The 22,978-nt window shown below is 39.9% G+C and overlaps 1 protein-coding gene across 4 annotated transcripts in view; it reads left to right on the plus strand.

The window, feature by feature from the left end:
• The first annotated feature begins 11,863 nt into the window (after positions 1–11,863).
• The window catches only part of LOC123968247 (atrial natriuretic peptide receptor 1-like), a 169,179-nt gene continuing 158,064 nt past the window's right edge, over positions 11,864–22,978 (plus strand). Inside the window, exons 1-3 of one of the 4 annotated variants that reach the window (XM_046044864.1) lie at positions 12,167–12,574; positions 15,777–15,925; positions 16,061–16,869. In XM_046044864.1, coding sequence (XP_045900820.1) covers positions 15,888–15,925; positions 16,061–16,869 — 847 coding nt within the window. In that variant the 5' untranslated portion in view covers positions 12,167–12,574; positions 15,777–15,887. The other 3 variants (XM_046044862.1, XM_046044866.1, XM_046044865.1) reach the window with 3 other exon arrangements.

The following is a 22,978-nucleotide window of genomic DNA, read 5'->3' on the forward strand; positions in this document are numbered from 1 at the left end:
CAGGAGCTGGTAATTTACAGGTGGAGGTGTGGAAGTCTTCGGATGGGAGCAGATCGGCAGTGACGCTGATTAGAGTCAGGGTGGTGACTTCAACGTCTACATGTTCAGCTGATACAACAGGTTTTCAATGTTTATTTATCTACGGAAAGACACTCACTGTAGTTCAGCAAATATTACAACAAAATAACTTCTTTAAAATACCATTAAATCACCACAAACCTTCATCTAAATCAAGGTGTTCAGTAGCCAGAGATTCATTTAACTTTTAGTTGAAAAGGTGAAAACTGAAAAACCTTAAAGCACCTTAATACTCCAATTAACAAATTAAGAAAGACTGAAAGAGGTGTTGGAATTTACAAAATAATTAAGACATTTTGGACAACTCCATTAATTATATTTTTAAGGTTTTATTAAGGCTGTTTTTTTTAGGGGTGTGATGTATTTTCAGATGCCATCAAATAATAGATTTTTGTTCAGGGGTGTAAATAGGTTTACCCCAGATTTTGAGTAAATAAACAGCTAAATTATTTTGTATTGTAATGGATAAGGGTATCTTTAATGGTTTCTCACCAAAGGTTTTATTAATTGATCATTAATGGACTGTAGTATTGAGACATTTAAATGATTTCTACTTTTTAAGAGGTTTGTAAGAAGTAATTTTAAGGCTTTTACTAAACGATGCAGATAATAAAAGTAAAAGTTTAAATAATTACAAGAATAAATAATTACAAGAAATATAAGTTTTATTTTCACAGTGTTGTATAAGTACTTTTACTTAAGTTCTATTAAGTAAGCCCAATTTAAAGAACACATGTCTGAGCTGCTTAATGATGCTGGCTCCAATTTAAGGTAAGACTTACTACAACATTAATCTGTACAGGATGAATCTACGTTATACAGGAAGTAGTTTCCAGTTAAAACAGCAGAAGCAGTTTGAAATCAGCTCCCAGACGAATGTGTTCAGTAAATCTGTGTGTAGACGTCCTGGCTGCTGCATCATGTTTCCAGAAGCTGCAGCCATCTGGAGGGAAATCCATTATTGATGTTTTGCTTCCACTCATCATCACCATCATGTCCCAACACCACAAAGCCACCCCAGCAGTTTATAAATCTTAAATTTTCAATCTCCTTTTAATGTTTGGTTCCCGATTAAGATATTAGTATATATTATGCTACAGTTTAGGAAGACAAGAGTAAACAGCTACAAAAACATGTGCCTGTTTGTCACGCATGTAATAAACAATTTCACAAGTTCCTATGTGTTTCAAATGCAACATGCATGTTTTCACGTGTGAGGTTTAACTTTTTACATGAAACAGCAGCCGGCAGCTCTTTCAAACTTCGCTACATTTTTCATCAGTTTTTTCCGGCTTTATTTCTGAAACAAGTGCTACCTCCGACAGAACTACAGTCATTGGAAAAGGAAGACTGGGTCTTTTGGATAAAAGAGCAGCGGACCACGATCCATCCGGCCAGATCAACCTGACAAGGCACCACAACAGGTGAGGTGATCGCTCAGAGGAGAGGATAGAGAGCCGGGATAGGAGCCATGTTGGCCCAGCTTTGACTTAAGGCTGCTCCTAAAGGTTCGGTCTGAACAAAATGGGACTCATGTTGGCCAAGTAACAGAAAGAGTAGAGTAGAATTTGAGTAGAATTGTTTAGTAATTTATGCCTGTCCTTTGTTTCTCTGCAGCTGCTGCTGCTGAATCATCTGCCAAAGGGGGAGCTGGAGTTTGAAACTGCTTTTTTACTCCACCACAGGAAGTGGAAGGAACCAACTCCTGTCAGTGGGCAGAGGGACTCTGAACTACAAAATCCTTAACAACACAGCAGCATGTGGACATTTTGTTTCTGTTAGATTGGTTTCAATAGTGTTGTTTTGTTAGTATTATGGTTGGTGGTTGGGTTTATTTTGGGTCTTTTTAATTGTAGTATTGTAGTAACTTAGTTTTTCCCCCTTTGTGTTTGGGGGAGGCTAGCCTGTGTGTATTTATACCCCTCCTTTTGTGTCATGTTTGTTATGTTCAGACTTATGTTGTATTATTGTTACGTTGACCTCAGTTTAGTTAAGCCCCACTTTGAGTAGTTCTGTTGATACTTCTTTTGTGTTATATGGTTTTGAAACTTATGGTTTTTGTTGGCTAAATAAAGCCTAAACTTTACTAAACCTCAACCTTATGTCCCTGCCTTTACTGCTTGGTGCCTGACATGTCCCATCAACATCCCGATCAAGCACTAGCTGGGCGCTCTGTGTTCTGAGCCGACAGAGCGCAAGACTCCAGTAGGATGAGACAACACATTCTCACGTTTAGGGCTCTGTTGTCAAGTTAGCAACAATAAATATGCAATGTCCGATTAACGTTCAGTTGCAGTTTGGTTTTTTAACCCGCTGAAAACGCCAGCTGCTCTTCTGAAAAAGCCTAGGGTGCACTTTGGCGGCGTGGCATTTTTTTCAGCTGAGACACTTTAGTTGCTATAATACATAATATCTGTGGAGGTGATGTTCTGCAAGTAGGCTATATTTTACTGAATGTAAACATGTCACCGCAAAGTAGGGTAGGCCTACTTGCACTGGCCCTTGCTCTGCATGAAGGCTGAAACATGTAGAGCGAGGGGACGTTCTCGCCGTACGAGGGTTCATGAGATTTTGCGGTTCAAGAGCTGAGATGGCTTGGTGTGGTGTTTGTCCCGCCCCTCCTGCACTGTGATTGGACGGCTGAGAAAAAAGTGACATTCAACATTCAACTCTAGGCAACCAAAAAAAAACCACTCAGCACCCAGCGTGGAAAAGACACTCAGCGCCTTGTCACGCTGCTGGCGTTTTTACCAGGTTGTAAAAACACGGCATTCCCATTGCAATGAATTGAAAAAAAGACGCTTACCTCAGTAAAGGGGTAGTGATGGGGCAGTGGATAAGCCTTTGGTGTGAGAGACCCGAGTTCAACTCCCCACTGTGACACGTCCACCAATGTGTCCCTGAGCAAGACACTTAAACCCTAGTTGCAGAGGCGTGTGACCTCTGACATATATAGCAATTATAAGTCGCTTTGGATAAAAGGTTCTGGGCCTCATTCCACCCCAACCACCTTCTTACTTCTTTTCTATTAAATATCCTACACCTACCTTCATCGTCCGAAAGTAACGCTACAGGGCTTCCCCCACTGTGTCAAACTATGACGCTATGGGGATCCCGAGTGTGTTACATACTGATGGGTCTTGACCATGCGTCCATATGTGACGAGCTGGGAGTGAGAACAGGTTGGATGAGAGGCAGTGGACACTGTGTTTTACATTGATGATGCTTGGTGCTTGAACACAGTGAAGATGGACTCAAATGTCAGACTTTTTAATGTGAACCATTTTATCATCGTGACACAAATTTATTATTTTATTTATTTTAAATGTTTTAATGCACATTTAATTATCTGTTAGGTTCTGTGTGTGTAGCATGAAGGTACTACAACCTTTATATGATGAACATGAAATGTGTTAGATGGCATTTGTTTTTTGTTCAAAGGATCCAAATTGATTATTGAAATTACAGTTTGTCAAATTAGCCAATTTTGTTGCATGAAAACTTTATAGCCTTAAAATATAACACAAAGTACTTACTTTTAATTGTTTAATTGTAACTTGAATTGGTTTGTCTTACCAACCTTATGTGATTTAACAAACTGATAAATTGGTGAAACATTTTAAGAATGCGGTGTCAAGATCACATTTACTTGCCCAAGTGCCCTTCAGTCAACTTAAACTCTGACCTCTGACCTCCATGTATTAGAAATCAGTGATCCATACGATGACAGAGGACGATTATCAGCTCGGCTGCCTCAGAACATTTACATGTTGACATCTTCAATTAGCTGAACAGACCAAACCCTCACACTGCTAATGTGTTCCCATGGTTACCCTCTCTGTCTCATGGCACATGTCAACATAATAAAGCCATGATTGCTATTGTGACGATTATCTGTGGTACCCATGTGAGATGTGTTGTTACACAGAAGAATGTTTTTTCTATTTAAATTTGAGCCTATTTCCAACACAATTATTTAATTTTCTTTTGGCTGGTGAAGAGTCAGTTTAATCATTTAGCATCGATCAGTGAATTATTATTATTATAATAATAATTATTATTATTGTGATAATTTGGTCATCATTTCAAAACATTTCAGAGAAATTGACATTAAAAAAGAACTACTACTAACTACTTACTTGGTGCATAACTCAACTTGTTTAGATGTAAAGTCGCAACAAAGGCTACTGGCCAATCAACGATCAGTATATTATTTTATTATTAATTAGTTTAGTAAAATTTTATTGTTTAAATATGACTTTCTGCTTATGCAACATGTTTGAAACGTCATGCCAGTAAAGCCAGCTGAACTGACTTGGTGACCGGGATGAGGGCTAACGAGGCACAGAGACAGCAGGGGGAAACAGACAGACACCAATAAAGCCCAAGGGAAACTAATAACCAAGAAGAAACAGAATAATATAAATAACTAATCCAGGACATAAGTAGACAGATCACAAATACTACAACTAACAGGGAAAACAGACCAAACTACGATTAAACAGAGCACAGAGCAGACAAGGGAAAAATTACACAGAAGTGCACAGACCATAAGTAAACACTAAGACATGAACAGAGACACAGACTAAATAACACATACTGGACAACAGGACAATAGACAGGACAAAACCCAAAACCCAACATACCATAAGACAGAAACTTAAAAGACTACAAATAATAAGACTGAGAACCAACTAAACAAGGAAAGGAGGCCTACAGCATGACATTAACCAAGTAATTTTTGTGCCTAAACCTAAGCAAAGGACACTAAAAAGTGATGCCAAGGGGTCTTGACGAAGCGTCCATATGTGTCAAGCTTGGAGTCAGAAGGTGTTGGCAACTAATTCCCTCATCTCGCCATTTATACCCATTCACTTGTCTTGTTCATTGTCGTTCATTGTTCATCCTGTTTGCCGTCTGCATTCCGGTTTTGCCATGTTCCAAGTTAACTTGTTGGATTGGCTGTTTGCTTAAACCTGCCTACCTGCCTGCTCCCTCTTTGTTGCTTGCCTGCCTGCCTTTATCTGCATGTAAGCTCATTTATGGACAATAAAATCCTTGAAATTTACTGCCCTCCTCTGTCTGTGTTTGGGTCCAATCCCTGTTTTCCTGCATAACCCACCAAGACATAAGATTTGTTAATACAGTTCTGTTTCACACAAAAAGTCTCTCAGCTACATAATTTTGATGACTTTATAAGTGACTTTGCATAAATGTGTCATCTTGTGATAAATATTCTTAATATCATCAGATTTTGAATTAAACCAAATCATCCAGTCCCAGTTTAATGCTTAGATAACTTGTAACCCACAAATCACAGACACACTGTTAACAGCTTAAAGCAACTCTACAAAATAACACAATCCTACTCTTAGAAGCTGAATTCATGAGCAATAAAATGCACATTGCTCATGTAATTACATTGCAGCTACGCCCTTACTTTCTCAGACATGAGCCGTAGCTTTTGGTTAAAGCTTTCTCATTGTTGTCACTTGTTGTCACAACCAGTTAAAGGTCCACTTTAAATAAAGTAAGACACTTGTACCATTAAATGTGACAGCTTCGCTCACTCATTTTAATAATGTCTCTGAAAAATAGCGGTGAAGACAGATACATGGAAAAATATTATTTTTTAAAGAAAGTTAGTGAGTGGCATCTAAGGATTTTTGTTTCTAAGAAAATTACCGAAAGATATTGAGTTAAATAAGGTGAATAAATGGGTAAACACACACAAATATAAAGCTATATTGTATTATGAAGCTTTGCTCCCTTGGGCGGTAACAGACGTTTATCATTTTATCATGTTATAAAATGACTTGAAGTTTTTGTAACAATAAGCTGGAAAGAGAAATAATCACTTTTATCTGACAAGATCTTATATGGAATGCAAAACTGAATCTGCAAAATAATCAGCAAGTCCAGTCAGTATTTCAGGAGGGAAAACAGAAAGTGTGTTAAACATATGTTAATTACCATTTACTGTATCAAAATTGTAATTAATAAAGTGTTTGAGTAAATGGGGTGGTGATGGAGCAGTGGATAAGATGCCTTTGGTGTGAGAGACCTGGGTTCGAATCCACCATTGTGTCCCTGAGCAAGACACTTAACCCCAGATTTGTCGGCTGCACATCCATGATGCAAATCTCCCGTTCCACCACATCCCAAAGGTGCTCTAGTGGGTTGAGATCTGGAGACTGTGGAGGCCGTTGGAGTGCAGTGAACTCATTGTGATGTTCAAGAAACCTGGTACTGTGCTCTTCAGCAGATGTGGACTGACCCTTCATGTTACATCATCACCTTTCTCTCATCACCAAGTCTCCTCTCTGAGGACTGTCAATAGTGCAGAAAATGGACTGTGGTTTATATCTATATATAACTAAAGTGTTTCTTTTACTATCATTGTTGCATGCTTACGTCACTGGAATCTGTCCAATATCACTCCTGTTTGTGTCCACTGTTAAATTACAGAATTTATCAAGAGGGTGTATTGAAAAATGCTGATAGTTCTATATTTATAAACCTGTTCCAAAGCCCCTTACTGAATAATAAATGTCTGTTTATTAATCAAACAGAGAAAAGCAGAAACCGGTATTGATGGGAAACAGAACAGTGCCAGTAAAGGGTTTAAGTGGAGGATGTATGGGAGATGCTGACTCCCACTCTTTGTTAAGCTAAGGGCTCTCCTCGGCATCTCAACGCCTACCGGATCCCCTTCTCCTGACAAAACGCTGTCACTGTCAGCCGAATGCAGACAGCAGGTGAAGGGGAGAGGCAAAAGGCAAACGCAGAGTGGTATGGCAGGGCCGCTGTAGCTGTTGAATCCACCACATTTCCGTTAGATTTGGATTTAATCCCATCAAAACCAGCTCTGTCACAGTGGAAATGGATCGTCCACAGCTAAAATTGAACTCAGATGAGTTTTCGTTAGGGTGATATAAGCGTCCAACATCTTTATCTCTATCCATTGTTGTCCAGAAACTATTAAAACACATCAGTGAGCCTCACTGTTGCACTGAGAGACACTGAGAGTATTATTTGTTAAAATGTTTTTAAAACATCGCTTGCACTAAGAAATGTTAACTAACAAACGAAATGCTTTGTGAAAGGTTTATTTGCTCATTATGAAAACATGGGTCCATGCGTGAAATATAATTCATCTGCAGTTGTTCACGTTGTATGATGAAGAATGCCAGTTAAGGGGGTATTACCTAATTTCATTGTCCTACTTGCACTAATGTATGTTGACCCATGTGAGTTCATTTTTCCAGAGCTGATGCTGCCTAAGCGATTTTAGCACTATGCCTGTGTTATTGTCACATTGAATGAAGACGTGCAATGCAATTTAGCGCACCAAATCGTCGGCTTGTTCCATTATCCAACTTGGAGGGAGTCACATGGGTGAAAACACATTTGCATTAGCGCAAGTAGGACAATTAAATTAGGTAATACCCCCTTAACTGGCATTTTTCATCATACAATGTGGACTTCATGCACGAATCAACATGCAATGGAGTTTAAATACAGAAGAAACAAACATGCATTGTCCAAAAAAAGTAACAAGCTAAAAAAAAAATCTACTGATTATAAAATGTCCCAAAAACTGCATGCACCGATCAGTAACTTTAACAAAATCTTGACACAGTTTGTTCTTGTCCAAGTTTTCTGTTCCCTCCCTGTAGTGTTTTAGTCAAGACTGCCCAAAACGAGACCAAGTCAAGGTCAAGACCAGAGTTCATCGAGACTGAGACAAGACATGCTGAGTATTTATGTCGACTTAGTAGTAGCCTATGCTATGCCCCTTTGATGCGCCGTAATACAGTATTCTTCCCAACCCGCTGTAATTTCTAACAATCAACTCATCCCCCGTTACATTTCATAAAATACTCACTAGAGCACCACATGTGGATTCATCCCCCACTGAAAATACTAGGATGTTCTTTGGTACATTAGGTGATTCTAGGAGTCCTGGAGTTGGTTCTTCTGGAAGTCACTGAGGAGTTTGTAGGAGTTTTAAAGGAAAATTTTCCCAAATTTCCCAAAGTCCCAAATTTTGGGAAATATGCTTATTTGCTTTCCATCACTTCCCAAGAAACTAAACAAACTTTAGGCCTCAGGTGAGAATGCCAACGATCGTTCAGACTTGGCCTGTTTTTACAACAGCCAGGAGCAAAGAACCAGCGGTATTGATAATCTTGACAACGCCACAGAGGTTAAATAGCTGAGTTTCCTTACGCATTTTGTATTACATTAGAAAGGATGATGGACCACGCCTGCCTGGTTTATCCGCTCCAAATCAGCTGATGGAAACGCACCTATTTCGCATATACTTTTTTTCCCTCTTTATTGCAACATTTCAAAAGTCCGCATGATAATTAGATGGAAACATGACTAGCCCGAACTGAAAAAGTCTCTTGGATGATGGGAAAAAATCTTCTAGTATCTTCAACCAAGTCCAGTTGCTCTTGATTTTAACCTTCCTTGGATAACTATTACCTGGATGACTGGGAACCTTCACAGACATCTTATTTGCTTTCTTGCAAAGAGTTAGATGAAAGGATTGATTCCACTATGTACTGTAAAGTTTAAGCTACAGCTGGCAGTGTTTTTATATGATGTCGAACCAGAAAAGGTAAATGGGTTACACTGACTGTGTTATAAAATGTCATGAATCAAACCATAATAATTCTTTATGAAGGCAGTGTGAATAAATGGTGGACTACACACTGTGTTGTAAGAGGAAGCACTGTCCTCCCTGTTGTCCTTCCTTTTGTAATTGTGTGTTGCTTTTATTGATCTGTGAAATGCTTGTAAAAAGTAAACAGCCATGATGGGAATGATAATCCTCAACCTGCACTGATGGAAGATAACGCAGCTATAAAATGTAATGGCAGGAAAACATAATGGAGGGCAAAGGGACTGAGTAAGCTTCTGCAGACTAACTGAAACACACTGATATTACAGCTACACAGGCTGTTATGTATACTGTATACTGGAGAGACAAATACAGTACATGCAGACTGACAAAGTATTTATTGTGTGTTGTAAAGTAGTAGTACAGCAAAATTTGTTAAGAATCATGCATATAAAACTGAATAAACAATAAATAAAAGAAACGAGGCGCACAGTGTGTGTACAGAACATGCAATTGTTCACATAAAAAGAAAATATTTAAAGATTGAAAATAATATACCAAGATCTGCAAAAATGTGAGTTAATCTACCATGCAACAAGCCCGTCCTCAAAAAAACCTGCCTTGTGGGGCAATTAAGCAGCAGCTATATTTATGTTTTATATAGAAGAAGTCAGGTGACGTAGCATAAAGACCAACAAAGGCTGTGTAAGGAGGTGGTCAACCTGTTCCCATCCCAGAGCGTCACTTATGGGTGCTTGGTCAAGACCATTTGGTGTAGCAGTTTACCGCTCTGGGTACCTTTTAGCGTCGTTTTTGTACACATTGGGCAAGAATAACTATGCAACGTCAAATTAGACTTTCAAAATAAAAGTTGTGGTTAATATTGTGAAACAACTCTGTAAGGTTTTCGGTAAACTTCATGGCAACACTACTTATGTTACGTAACTTACGTAACAGTCACTAAAAGGAATCAATGCTGGCTTTTTGTTTCACGGGAAACAAACAACGCTCTCCTGGGGAAAAGTATTTTCTGTTATTTATAGTAGGCTAGTACTTTTGCGCTGAACAATGGCGCTAAGGGACTTCTAGTCAGTCCCTCCAGGATTTCACGTTGTCGCGATCGAAACTATTAACACAAATTCAGCAAGTTCCCATGACTTCAGAGCGAATTGCAATTTTGACAATTGCTGCAACTTTTCCACAAATTTGACCTATAATCACCGTTTCAGGCAAAAACGTTGTCACGCATCAGCAAACTCACTTCCTTGTTTACAAGACGTAGCAGACATGTGATACCAGCAAAGGGGACCGTGAAGAACAGGATCCAGATCTTCTTAAGCAAAGCGAGGGAAACTATTCTGCTAACGTGCAGTATTTTGATCGAACACTGACATACACTTTGCCTTAAACATACGCAGAGAATAGCAGAAACACATGGAGGATGTCAGACGACACTGAGACACAGGCTGCTGCATCCTGGTCAGCAGCAAGAAAGATCAGCTGGTTTAAATATGCAGGGTTAGGGTTATTCCCACAATTTCAATGGAAAAAACACCTAACAACATCACAATAAAAATTTAATGCTCTGGGTAGAGCGGGTTGGCTGTTAATCGGAAGGTCGGCAGTTCAATCCCCGGCTCCCCTAGGCAGCATGTCAAAGTGTCCAGATAGTGAACCCCGAATTGCCCCTGGCGGCTGTTCTGCCAGTGTATGAATGTGTGTGAATGTTAGTTTCTGTTTGAGCACTTAGGCTCAGTGTATGAATGTGTGTGAATGTTAGTTTCTGTTTGAGCACTTAGGCTCAGTGTATGAATGTGTGTGAATGTTAGTTTCTGTTTGAGCACTTAGGCTCAGTGTATGAATGCAAATGTAGTGTAAAAGCGCTTTGAGTGGTCGAAAAGACTAGAAAGGCGCTATACAAATACGGAGCATTTACATTTACAAATTTGCTGATGACACCACGGTGGTGAGGCTCATCTCTGGGGGTAACGAGTCTGCCTGCAGGGACGAGGTGAAGCAGCTGACAGTGTGGTGCAGCGATAACAACCTGCTCCTGAACACCGTAAAGACCAAGGAGCTCATCGTAGACTACTGGAAAAAGAAAACAATCATTCAACCACTAATCATCAATGGGGACTGTGTGGGGCGGGTGGCAGACTTCCGAGGAGGCTGCTGTTGACCTTCTACCAAGCCTCCATAGAGAGCATGTTGACATACTGCATGTGCGTGTGGTACACCAGCTGCACAGTGGCTCACAAGAAAGCGCTCCACAGGGTCATCAACACCGCACAGAAGATCGTTGGCTGCCCTCTCCTCACACTGGAAGAACTACACGGTTCCCGCTGTCTCAAAAAAATCCTGAACATTCTAGAGGACACCTCTCATCCAGGCCACCCCCTGTTATCGTCAGGCAGACGGTACAGATCCATCAGGGTAAAAACAAATAGATTCAAAAACAGCTTTTACCCATCTGCAATAACTGTAATCAACACTGCTAAAGTGATCTAACATACACATTGGTGCTTGATTAGGCTACGTTTGTCTTATGTACGTTTTAATTGTGCAGACAAATAAAATCCGAGGTTACTGGGCAGTTTATTATACAGGCTTCAGAGGTGAAATATTTGTCTCATATTGTATTCCCGTCTTAAAACGTAATAAGTAACGGACATTTAAACTCATCAGAGACGGTTCATCACCAAAATCTTTCATATTTAAGTCATTAGGCTACACTCTTGGACTAAATAAAGTAAAATAACATGAATAAAAGTAACATGAACTAAAATAAAATAAAATAAAATAAAGTAAAAGACAAAAAGTACTAGAAAAGCTAATACAATAAAGTAAAAAAAAAAGTGCAGCAAGGGGCCAACAGGGAACCTTGTTATCCTTTCTACTAGTCCTACTTCCTTATTTCCTTTCCCTTCTTTGTCCCTTCTTCCTCCTTTACTTTCTTCCCTATTCATCTCCCTCTTTTGTACTTCCCCTTGCTACCTTTCCTGTCTCCCTCCCTCTCCTCTCTCTCTTTCCTTCCTCCCCTCCTTCTCCCCCCTCCTCTCTTCCAGCTCTCCGCCCAGACAGACCAGGCAGTCAGTCCGGCCTCTCGGTCCGACAGCAGCGGACCACCAACAACACTCACAGTTTATCACACATGGATTCTTATAAAAACCCAAATGAAGTGCAGCCGAATATTCACCTGTAGGACCATAAGCAACTGTAAAGTCTTCTAAATTATTTTTAACGGACTTTACTTGCCGGATTCCAGCGTTTTATTTAATCCGAATTGACAATTCAGATCAGTTTGGCGTTTTTCTAAGGATTGCAACATCTTACATCTTACTGTGGAAAATGTGGATTATTAACGTTTCAACGTTTTTAAACCAATTTTTTCTTCACATGGTGAAGGAAGGACCGTCGTTCACGTCTGACAAGTGATAACGTTTAATGTGAGTTTGATAAGCTACAGAAAGTGAGATGGTGAATACTGGAATAATTATAATAATAATTTTTCCAACAACAAATTAAAATTTTAAAAACGCGACATTTCCAGCCTAGGTCTCTTCCCTGAAAGACTGATAATCTATTTTAATAATTTTTCGATAAAAACGCGTGTGAACTTGGGACACATTTTGGACATTTGCTTCTATCCCTTGGAGTAAAATCGGATTTAACGGTTTAATTTAACGGTTGCTGTCATAGCGACAGGACCCATCGCGCGCGGCTCACACGCTGCCAGGGAGGAGGGCACGCGCCGGGCATGTTTTCGCGGGTATGGGTGGTTAGCTAGTTCACTACTGCCACCTCTCCCGTTTACAATCTCCAAACTTACAAACAACATGAAGAGGAAACCAGACACCCGCTGAGGTACAGAGAAGAAAGTCCATTTTGATAATGATACCAAGTGGTATCATATTTAGAGGATGTATTGATTTACATTTGAGAGGATAACTGACATTTTGACCGTTGCATGCTCCTGTCCGGAGGGAATTGGTGCTTTTAAGCAGCACGTCTATCCAATATAATGATGGCAATACAAGACTGGTGTTATTGTATGGAGGCTACGTAGTGCTAGCAGAGATTGTAGTGTTAGGGTATGGAGGCTTATTAGTGCCAGTAGAGGTTGTAGACCATCTGTGATGCAGACATTTTTATATTCTATTTTTGAAATGTTGGTAACAAAATTAATAATGATTTAGTAGGGAAAAACAGATGCACATTGCTTTCTGTGGAAAAGAAAGAAAGAAAACAAACATATATTGTTGGCATAGTGTAATAATGACAAATCTTCTTGAAATAACTAACTAACTAGACTAACCATGATCCGTACACAACGATATTCCGTACAGATGACCTTTTCTCGCCGATCGCTGAATAAATACTTCCAGGTTATACATAAACTAAATAGGCCTATGTGTGTAATCATAATTTCCCCCTCTTTTATTCCCGACCAAAAAAGAGACCCCCCCGCCTTGTTTCAGTGTGATTTCAGTAAGTTTGCTAGGTGCACCCACTGAGCTTGAAAATGGAGGGTGGGCAAGCTGCAGTCCAAAAAGCAGCTTGGGTGGGGAGACTACTACAGCAGCGAAAATGTACATTTAGTTTGAATTAATGCTTCTCACAATACTACAGTCTTTATGAAATGATTATTATGTTATCACAAATCATTAAATATATTGCATTTTGTTGAATCATTTCTTTGAAATAGGATTTTTTAAACGTCAGGGCAATGACCGCTTGGCGCCACTCTCACACTGAGACAGGCAGCAAAGACGCAGCACGTTTGTCAACACAGACACTGTTTGCATGTCATCCTGTGTGCAGTGATGATGTTTATATTTATAAAAGATTAAGATAAGGTTAAATATTTTTTAACAAATGCACATTGTTTGCCCTTATTCTTGTTCTTCAGAAAGATATGGTAATGTTGTTCACTAACATTTTACATGGTTCATGCTTGACGTGCCTTCTAGCTTATTAAAGCAGTAATTAACTTGTGTTTTAAACAAATTAAATGTCCTGACCTTTATTAATAATTTAAATAATTTCCTCTCTGTTAAAATAAATTAATAACTCACATATGGTACATGTAATAACGTCCATGACTGGCGACCTCTCCAGGGTGTACCCCGCCTTGCGCCCGATGTCAGCTGGGATTGGCTCCAGCAACCCCGCGACCCTGTACGCAGGATAAGCGGTTGACGATGGATGGATTGATGGATGGATAACGTCCATTTTCACCATTGAAATCAAGTTATTCGGTCTGTACGGAACACCGTTGATAGCCTGTACAGAACACCGTTAACCCTAATGAACATCTGTACACATGCGGAGGAGGTACTTTTCCCCACATATCTCAAATACTATTGGTTCAAAAGACATCAATCAAAGAATAAACCGTCCAATAGGTATTACCCCAGGGAATGAGCATACAAAAATGCTTGTCAGGCTCTCAACAACAACGTGGTGGTCAATGGAGTGCAGTTAAATTGCGCAAAGTGTACAGAACATGGTTAGTCTACGTTAGATAGAAATATATGATAATGAGAGAAATATTTCATTAATCTAGTTATTATAATTAGCAGTGACGGCGTGTGTATTAAATTTGTTGCAATAATGTCATGTAAAACAATCCTACTCCATCACAATAAGAGTCTTGCTTTTTAACTTATAGGTCAATACTATATCATACTAATACTATATATAAGTATTAGCAGGAAGATCTAAAATGAAAAGCAGGCCAGACATCATAAAGAACAGTGCCTGTTCATTAAACCGTGAGGAGAAATTGGTTTTGTTGCAGTTGCTCACCTTGCTAAAGAAAGCATTAAACAGAAGTAATCATAAAAACACCAAGGGAAAATAAAAAAAATATAGTGTTGAAATATGTACAGGATTCTACAGTATGTAACAGAAGTGTATAATAGTAGAAATAATAATGAGTTCTGATAATGTTGAGAGCTGGAATGGATTTAAATCCTTAAAAATTGCAGTAATGGGACGGAATAAAATATTGAAATATTGAAAGAATATTGCAAATTAATCAAGCATTGTACATAAATCATGAATCACAGTTAACCATATTATGGCTATTAACCACAGCCAGCAGAGTAAAATATGCAATGCTGGCTTAAATCTGAATGGAAAGTGGTATATAAAGTAGTACTTCAGCAGAGTTGTTGCCACGGTAATGAAATTAAATTTGAAATTCAAATTCATAACCAGTTTATATTACAATTCATGAAAATAGTGCTTTAATGTAATATGAGCCAGACACATTCATGTATCATACAGTTCTCAATACAATTTTTAAAAACATTTTAACTCTTTAACTTTGAATAACAGATTTTCTCTTGGTGACCTTTGATTTTATGAATTCCCCCCTCTGACTTTAGACTAAAAAGTATTGCACATGATTGCAATACCCGACATATTGTGCAATATTATCTGTTTTAATACTAATGTGCAATATTTTTTGTTCTAAATACTCAATGTGCAGTATTCTCTGCATCAATACTCTGTCCCAATACTGTAGTTTAGGAGGATTGTATCCATTGCACATTGACTCTACCAGTACTCCTTATTAGCTATTAGTTAATTCACTACTTGTATTTATGATTGCATTTCTGTTACTGTGAAATACTGTACATATCCACACTCCATTATTTAGATTTGTATATTTCATTATATTACTACTACCTAACTACCTATTATTTCTATTTCTTAATTCCTTGATATGCAAAGTGAGCAATTGTAACAAGGAATTTCCCCTCTGGGATCAGTAAAGTATTTCTGATTCTGATTGGAATGCCTAAATGAGTAGTTGATTATATTTTTATCAGTTTTAATTATTACATATTGAATGCACCATTTTGAAAACATACATTACAAAAACCTTGCGGTCAACAAAGTCTGTCATGAAAGTGTCATTAAATCTGTCATTTCTTAGGTGGATTTCAAATGTTTTTATTACAGGATGACAATGTGTTTCCCCCCGTTCTGTACTTAAGAAAACACTCATCACTTTTCTGTATAACACATTTAACTCTGCTTCGGATGAGGTGGGCAGGGCAGGCAGGAAAATTGCCATTCATTCATTTTCCAGCTTCAGGGAGTTTTTCTCTCACGACTCAGCATGGTCCCAAAGTCACAAAGGCCACTCAGGACTGACGTGGACTAAATGATTACAGGGAATTCGACCGTGACCAACAAAAACAGGTCTCAGTGTTATTAGTTTTACTTATAGGAGGAAGTATGCATAGCCTAATTGTTGGAGCTCAGATAACAGGACAAGACTTCATTTATGTTGCATGTTTTGTAAATGTCTCCCTTGTGTGTTTCTACAATAAACAGCGATAAATTATTCAGCTGTGGTGGAAGTGGACTACCTGCTGGGGAGAGGATGGCCTTTTGGAAGGAGGGCTCTGCTCTCCTGCTGGTTCTGCTGGCCTTGCTCGACCTACAGCCGATCACCGGGCGATCATCTCGACAACGCAGCTTGAGACGCCAAACTCGAGGGCACCATGAACACCGGGCCCAACAGAACATCACGCTGGCCGTCATTTTACCACAGAACAACACAGATTACCCTTGGGCTTGGCCTCGCATTGGTCCCGCCCTGCAGCGGGCGATCAAGACCGTAAACGCGGACCCCACTCTGCTACCTGACCACCACCTCACCTACGCTTTCAAGAACAGTGAAGACAAGAACGGCATCTGCTCCGAGTCCATCGCCCCGCTCATGGCTGTGGACCTTAAACTTGAGCATGACCCGTGGGCTTTCATCGGCCCTGGCTGCTCCTACACCTCCTCGCCTGTTGGCCTCTTCACCACCCACTGGGATGTTCCCATGGTCACGGCTGGGGCCCCGGCCGTGGCCTTTTACGGCGGCGTCTACCCGTCCATCACCAACACAGGCCCGACCCACAAGAAGCTTGGGAAGTTTGCCCTGCGGATCTGTGAGCACTTTGGGTGGCGGGAGCATGTGATGCTCATGTTCAACGACAACAAGGTGGATGATCGGCCGTGTTACTTTGCTGTGGAGGGTTTGTTCACGGAGCTGAAGAGCATCAACATCACCCTCGTCGACAGAGTGTTTGAAGAGAACAAGCCTCCGGTCAACTACTCTCAAATCCTCACAGACATTAAAAACGACGGTCGCGGTGAGTTGCCTTTCAGCAGCTAAATGTTGGTTAATTTTCAAATGCACATTTTCTTTGTTTGTTTGTTAAGTTCATATCCAATTTCTTGACTGGGACTTTTCCACTGCATCTCACAAACTGAGAACTAGATGCTTTCAGAGGTCCCCTCATTTCCTAGTACCTGAGACATGACCTGGGTGTTAGGCTTGGTTCAAAACTAGACAACCAATATTCAGTCTAATTAGGTCTGGCAGGCTGTACTGCAGCAGGTCTCAGGCCTAAACAGAGCACAAGTCCCTCTGCTTCCGGTGGCCCACCATGGGAAATTATTTTGGGAAAAATGTATGGTAGTCAACGGCGAGAGACAACTAATGTTTTCATCCTGTTTGAGTTATGTCCTGAATTACACACATGATGTTTGTCAATTTAAAATGTAAATCTGCAAGTCAAGAAAGTCACAGTTTGTAGTTAAACTGTTGAAGTAGAGGACTGTGAAAATAGGTAATTACAAAGACCACAAACCTGTACCATCATAACTTTTTCTCTCACTGAAGCTAACGTCAGTGAGCTTCCATATGTAGATGATCTGATAAAAAGACCATGAGTCGTTGGATTAAACACATCAGGTGAGATCTATTTGTGCGTGGAACATAGCTAAGCTACCTAGCTAGTAGCAAGCAAGTATTGAATGTTAGCTTAGCATTACAGCGTTAACATGTTGGTGACGTATATTGTGTGAGTAGTTGTCTCTTGCCATTGACTACCAAACATATTTTTTAAAATAAGGTCCCATGGGCGAAAGGGAGGGAGTGTGAACTGTGGGAATAATTACCTGTATTGTGGCTTTTCTCATTTAGGTATTGGATTGATTGATTGATTTAGTAGATCTGAAACATTTGGTGAGATTGACGGAGCTGACAATAAAAAAAGATCCCCAGATGTAAGCCGAAACGGAGAGCTGTTACTGTGTGTCTTAACAGCTCACCAAGCTACTTCCCATGTAGACCCCGGCTGCTTGTTAGTTGGTGGCCCATCATGCTGCTGCCACTGCTGCTGTTCTTTCTGTTTAGGTCTGTTCGGGTGGACCGCATTTTGACTAAGGTCAAATTCTCCTCGGGTCTGTTTTTGTCTGCATGTCCTCAGATCTCAAATCAGGTCTCCTTTTTTTAAAAATTAAATGGTGCTTCCAAGGTCCAGTAGGGTTTTGATTTAGCCCAGGTAAAACATTTTTGATGCTACTGTGATGTTTGTGTGGCTGCCACAACTGATTATTTTCATTGTCCGGGTAATCTGATCAAAGCCCCTCATAATTCCTAGACAGAAGATATTTAGTTATATTATCATTAGTGCTGACCACGTTAACACGTTATTATCGCATGTTAACGCATAAATTAATTAACGCCAACAATTATTTTATTGCACGTTAACGCAGTTTTTTAAATTATTATTATTTTGAAAGTCCGTTGCTCACTGGCTCTGAATACACCTACAGTAAACCATGGGTCACTGGGGGGGCGGGATGTTGATCAGCCCACAAATCACCCACCCAAACAAGCAGCGGAGGGAGGCTTCAGCAGACCACACTGTCATCTTTTTCCCATATTTTTTACCTGGTCCTGCTTGTAAAATATCCACTGCGACTTGTAATGTCATTTCAAGTTTTTAACACAGTGAAGTCTGTGCGAGTGAACGCATGCACATAAGACGACCTCTACACTCACCGTTTTAATATAGACATGAACATTGTGTTTATGCTGTTCAGAAAACTGGACTCTGATGGTAACTTGTTTTAACAAACTGTAAAAGGTAATGCCCTGGCAGTGGCAAACAGCTTTGGTTTAAACATTGGATTTGATTACATTAATGTTTAAGTTGAGATTTACAAGAAATAATTTATTGCAATGAAATCATTAATCAATTATCAAAAGAAGCTCCATGTTTCCATCTAATTGACACATCTAATTAAAATGTTACAAAAACAGAAAAAGAAAAGTGAATGTGAAATAGTTGTGTTTCCATCAGCTGGTTTGACAAAAGCGCTCAGTGGACTTTCCGGGTGAAATTATTTATATTTTGCAAATAGATGATGCACTTTAAGGACTTATTTTGATGCAAAGATCTGTACATTAGCAGAAATGCAGCACATCATGGATGTGAAAACAGTTGCCTTTTTATTTAAATTTGGAAGTACATTAATAATATGTTGTCCCTAAACATCAATGAATAATTGTGTCTCAATATAGATCAAAACAATCGTGATTATCATTTTGTCCATAATTATGCAGCCCTAATGGGTTGCAATCGAGTTGTCCAAGTAGGATTGTAGGGTTGGAAAGGGCATTTTAAATACTGCAGGCCAAAGTGACCCAGATCTGCCCAAGTCACATACAATCTGATCATTTGCTCACTATCCTTTTCTTCCACCTGAAATCCACCTAGTTGTGAGCTCTCTACTGAATCTTGTGCATGCTACATGAAGGCAATGAACACAAAGTTGTGAACATTTGTCATAAATCTGAGAATTGTGACCCCGGAAAGAAACCTGGAGAGGTCAACGAAAAGCAGAGTCTCCCTTCGGATCAGTAGAGTTAGCAAGTATGAGCTAACCTCCTTGTATGCTTCTGTACGACAGTGCTGCGTGTGGCGTCGTATTATTCTTTTGCGCATGGTTGTTACTGTCAGCTGGTTGCTGCACAGATGATGCTGCAGTGAGCCAATGATACAGAGACAGCTGACTGATACAGCTGACACAAAAGCATCTTCATGTGGTGTTCATTAGATGTTTGATTGCTTCATTATATATATATATGTCAAGTTTACAGCCGTCTTTAATAACGACATATGAATTCAAACTATTTTCCCCATAAGCTTCCCTTACTAGACCTTTATTCATTCAGTTTAATCAATATAATCCAGATATAAACACTGTAATTGGTTCCAGTTTAAAGAATGCTCTTTATTAATGTGTGTGTATTCACCGCCTGTATGTTGTAAAAATCAATTCTAGAAAGGAAAAAGATTCCTTCAGATACAAACTGCAGGCTGGAAAAACCATTTCTTCTGAATCGCTGAGTCCAGGCTGCAATGCTGAAATGACAAACAACAACACTGAACAAACTGCAGAGCGACAGAATGAGAACACAGCAGGAGAGGAGCGGTCAAAGTGCAGCAGGGCCGTGTGTCTAATAAACACCCTGTTCCCCTGAATTACCTGCCGGATAATCACAGGCTGTCATGCATATCACGGGCGAACACGCTGATATGAAGGGCAGAGGGCTCGTACACTTCAATAAATGAATATGTTCCTCAGTATATCTTGTGTACTTTCTGTTTTTAAAGCACTAACCACTTAAATTTCTCAACTTGGCATCTCTAAAGTTCCCTGCTCTCATTTTAAAGCTTGTAACATCACTAATAACCTTCCTCTGCGTGCTAAGCATGTCCAAATCAAATTCCTTCCTCAGAAATCAACAATTTTAGAAGCAACTGTCTGAAGATGATAAGGAAGAACAGAGTGGTTGATATCTCATTTAAGTGAAAATATTCAAGGATTCCTGTTTCCATTCCCCAGTGGCATCTTAACCTCTGGATTTTCACCTTAAATTCCTCAATCCGGCAACACATGAGTGCTTCTAATGTATGCATTGTTAGAGTAACTGATGTATGACCTGTATTGGGTGTCACTGTTGACTTTAGGGCTGCCACTAATTGTTATTTTTGACAAACCAATCTTTTTCATAATTTATACTTCTGCATTGAATCTACTGCTTAGCTTGACACGCACCTCCCCTAAAATGTAACTACATGAAACTGATTGGTCAGCTTGGTTGCGTCACATTTCCTCCTATGTATTTACGGCTTGTCCTTTTGCTTCTTCTGCCTCGGCCATTTCAAGGGTCGTACATACCGTCTCCTCCGACGCCTGCTCTCGTGTCTGCGTTTCAGTAATTTCACTAAAAGTAACTGCCAATCAACATCGATCAGCTCCGACTCCAACATGATCCACTCACTTTTAGTCGCCATTGTTTGCAGTGGCCTACACCAACAACAAAGAAGAAGAAGAAACAACAACACAGTGGAACACCAACAAACACGTATAAATGCTCATGATGGCACGTGGCCTACGCTCAATGCTGATGTATTAACTAGCCTTGAGTCTTCTTTATAATAATAAACTTTATTTATACAGCACTTATCAAAACGGAGTTACAAAGTGCTTTACGTGGTTGAACACAAATTAAAAACATTTCAAAACAGAGGCAAATTCAATTAAGCAATTTAAAATGACATAAAGTTAAAAGGTTAAAGGACAAGACAGGAAAAGGAAGGATGCACTACAATTAATAAAAAGCTGTTTTGTAAAGGAACTGACCTGGGATTTAAAAGATGTCAACAATCCTGAAAGCCTCAGGTTCTCAGGCAGGGCGTTCCGGAGCTGAGGGGTTCTTACTGCAAAGGCGTGGTCACCTTTAGTCCTGAGTCTGGACTTAGTTGGAACAGATACCAGAACCCTGCCCTAGGATGTGAGGCTGCGCTCTGGCTCAGGGGAGAAGCAAGACAAAACAATCAATTCTAAATCTAACAGGTAACGAAGGGAGAGAGGCTAAAACAGGACTGAAGGGGCGGTTGTGGGGCGGTTGTGGCTCAGTAGGTAGAGCGGGTTGTCTGTTAATCGAAAGGGCGGCGGTTCAATCCCCGGCTCCCCCTGGTTGCATGTTGAAGTGTCCTTGGGCAAGATACTAAACTCTGAATTGTCCCTGGTGGCTGTTCCGTCAGTGTATGAATGTGTGTAGTTCATCAGTAATAAATATTTCTTTTTCAATGTATTATTATTATACTAATTATTATTATTATTACTAGACTTTCATTGATGCTCTATTACTGTAAGATAGACACTAAAGACGGTTATGATTTTTAAGAATGTTTGAGCACTTAGGCTCAGTGTAGAATGCAGATGTAGTGTAAAAGCGCTTTGAGTGGTCAAGACTAGAGAGGTGCTATACAAATACGGAGTTATGATGTGATCTTGTCTTTGGCTGCATTTTGTACCAGCTGATGTCGTCGTAATTTTCTGGCTCAGCCCTAAATGTGATCAGTTACAGTAATCTAATCTAGATGAACTAAAAGCATAGATGACCTTCTTTAGTGAGACGATTAATCCTCCCTGTAAGGAGTTAACAATACTTTCTCTTCTTCTGTTGTATTTCTGAGTTTTTGAACGCTTAACCATTTTTTCAATTGAGAGAATTGTGGTTGTGTTGTGCAGCATTTTGTAATCTTCTTCCCAAAACACAACCTGACATGGTATTTTTTAGTCTTCAATGAGTCTACAATTGAAACACAGTGGAGACATGATGTAAATAGTTCAGTCTTTCTGAAATAACACTGAATAAAACACGTGGATAGGCACATGGCTGTCAAGCTAAAAATAAAATAAGAGGTTGCTCAGTTCCTGAAAAGCTGACATTTAGGAGATACGAGGTAAAAACAGCCCAAATAACACAGCACGTCAGCCTGTATATCTTATCTTATTGCACCCATATACTGTTTTAACTCTACCAGCTATTTATCTTGTGTTTGCACATCATTATCCCTCCGCCGCAAGTACTCAAACTAAATAAGCAAGTCATCACTGTAAGCAGTGTGTTGTGAATGTTTTCTTGTTGATTCAGCTGCACAGGCCGAAGTAACCGCAGATATTCTGAGCTCATGTGAACAGACTCTGTCTGCTCGTCGTGGCCGCTGCTTATCACTCTGCCATCGCTCCTGTGTGATATGTGCCCCGTTCGCCGGGCAGCACGTCTTGTTAACCCAGACATTAGCTCCTAATCCTTGCCTCAGGGCATCATCACTGCAGCAGCAGCAGCCAGAAATATGAGCTGAATCGATGCGTCCACAGGCCAGACAACAGCTCGGCGCTGTAAATGGCTGTGCCCCGAGGACACAGCGGAAAGTCTGCAGCGCTGAATGATGCAGCAGGTTTCCAGAATGGAGAAGGTGCTCAGGAGCAATGACGCAAATCACCCCCAAACAGACAGACACAAATTCAAGCCATCAGTACACAGCCTGGTGTCAACATAAATATCTCATTAGAACATACTTACATACTTTGAAGTTACCAAGACAATAG

This window comes from Micropterus dolomieu, linkage group LG03 (assembly GCF_021292245.1).
Source record: "Micropterus dolomieu isolate WLL.071019.BEF.003 ecotype Adirondacks linkage group LG03, ASM2129224v1, whole genome shotgun sequence".
Classification (NCBI taxonomy): Eukaryota; Metazoa; Chordata; class Actinopteri; order Centrarchiformes; family Centrarchidae; genus Micropterus; species Micropterus dolomieu.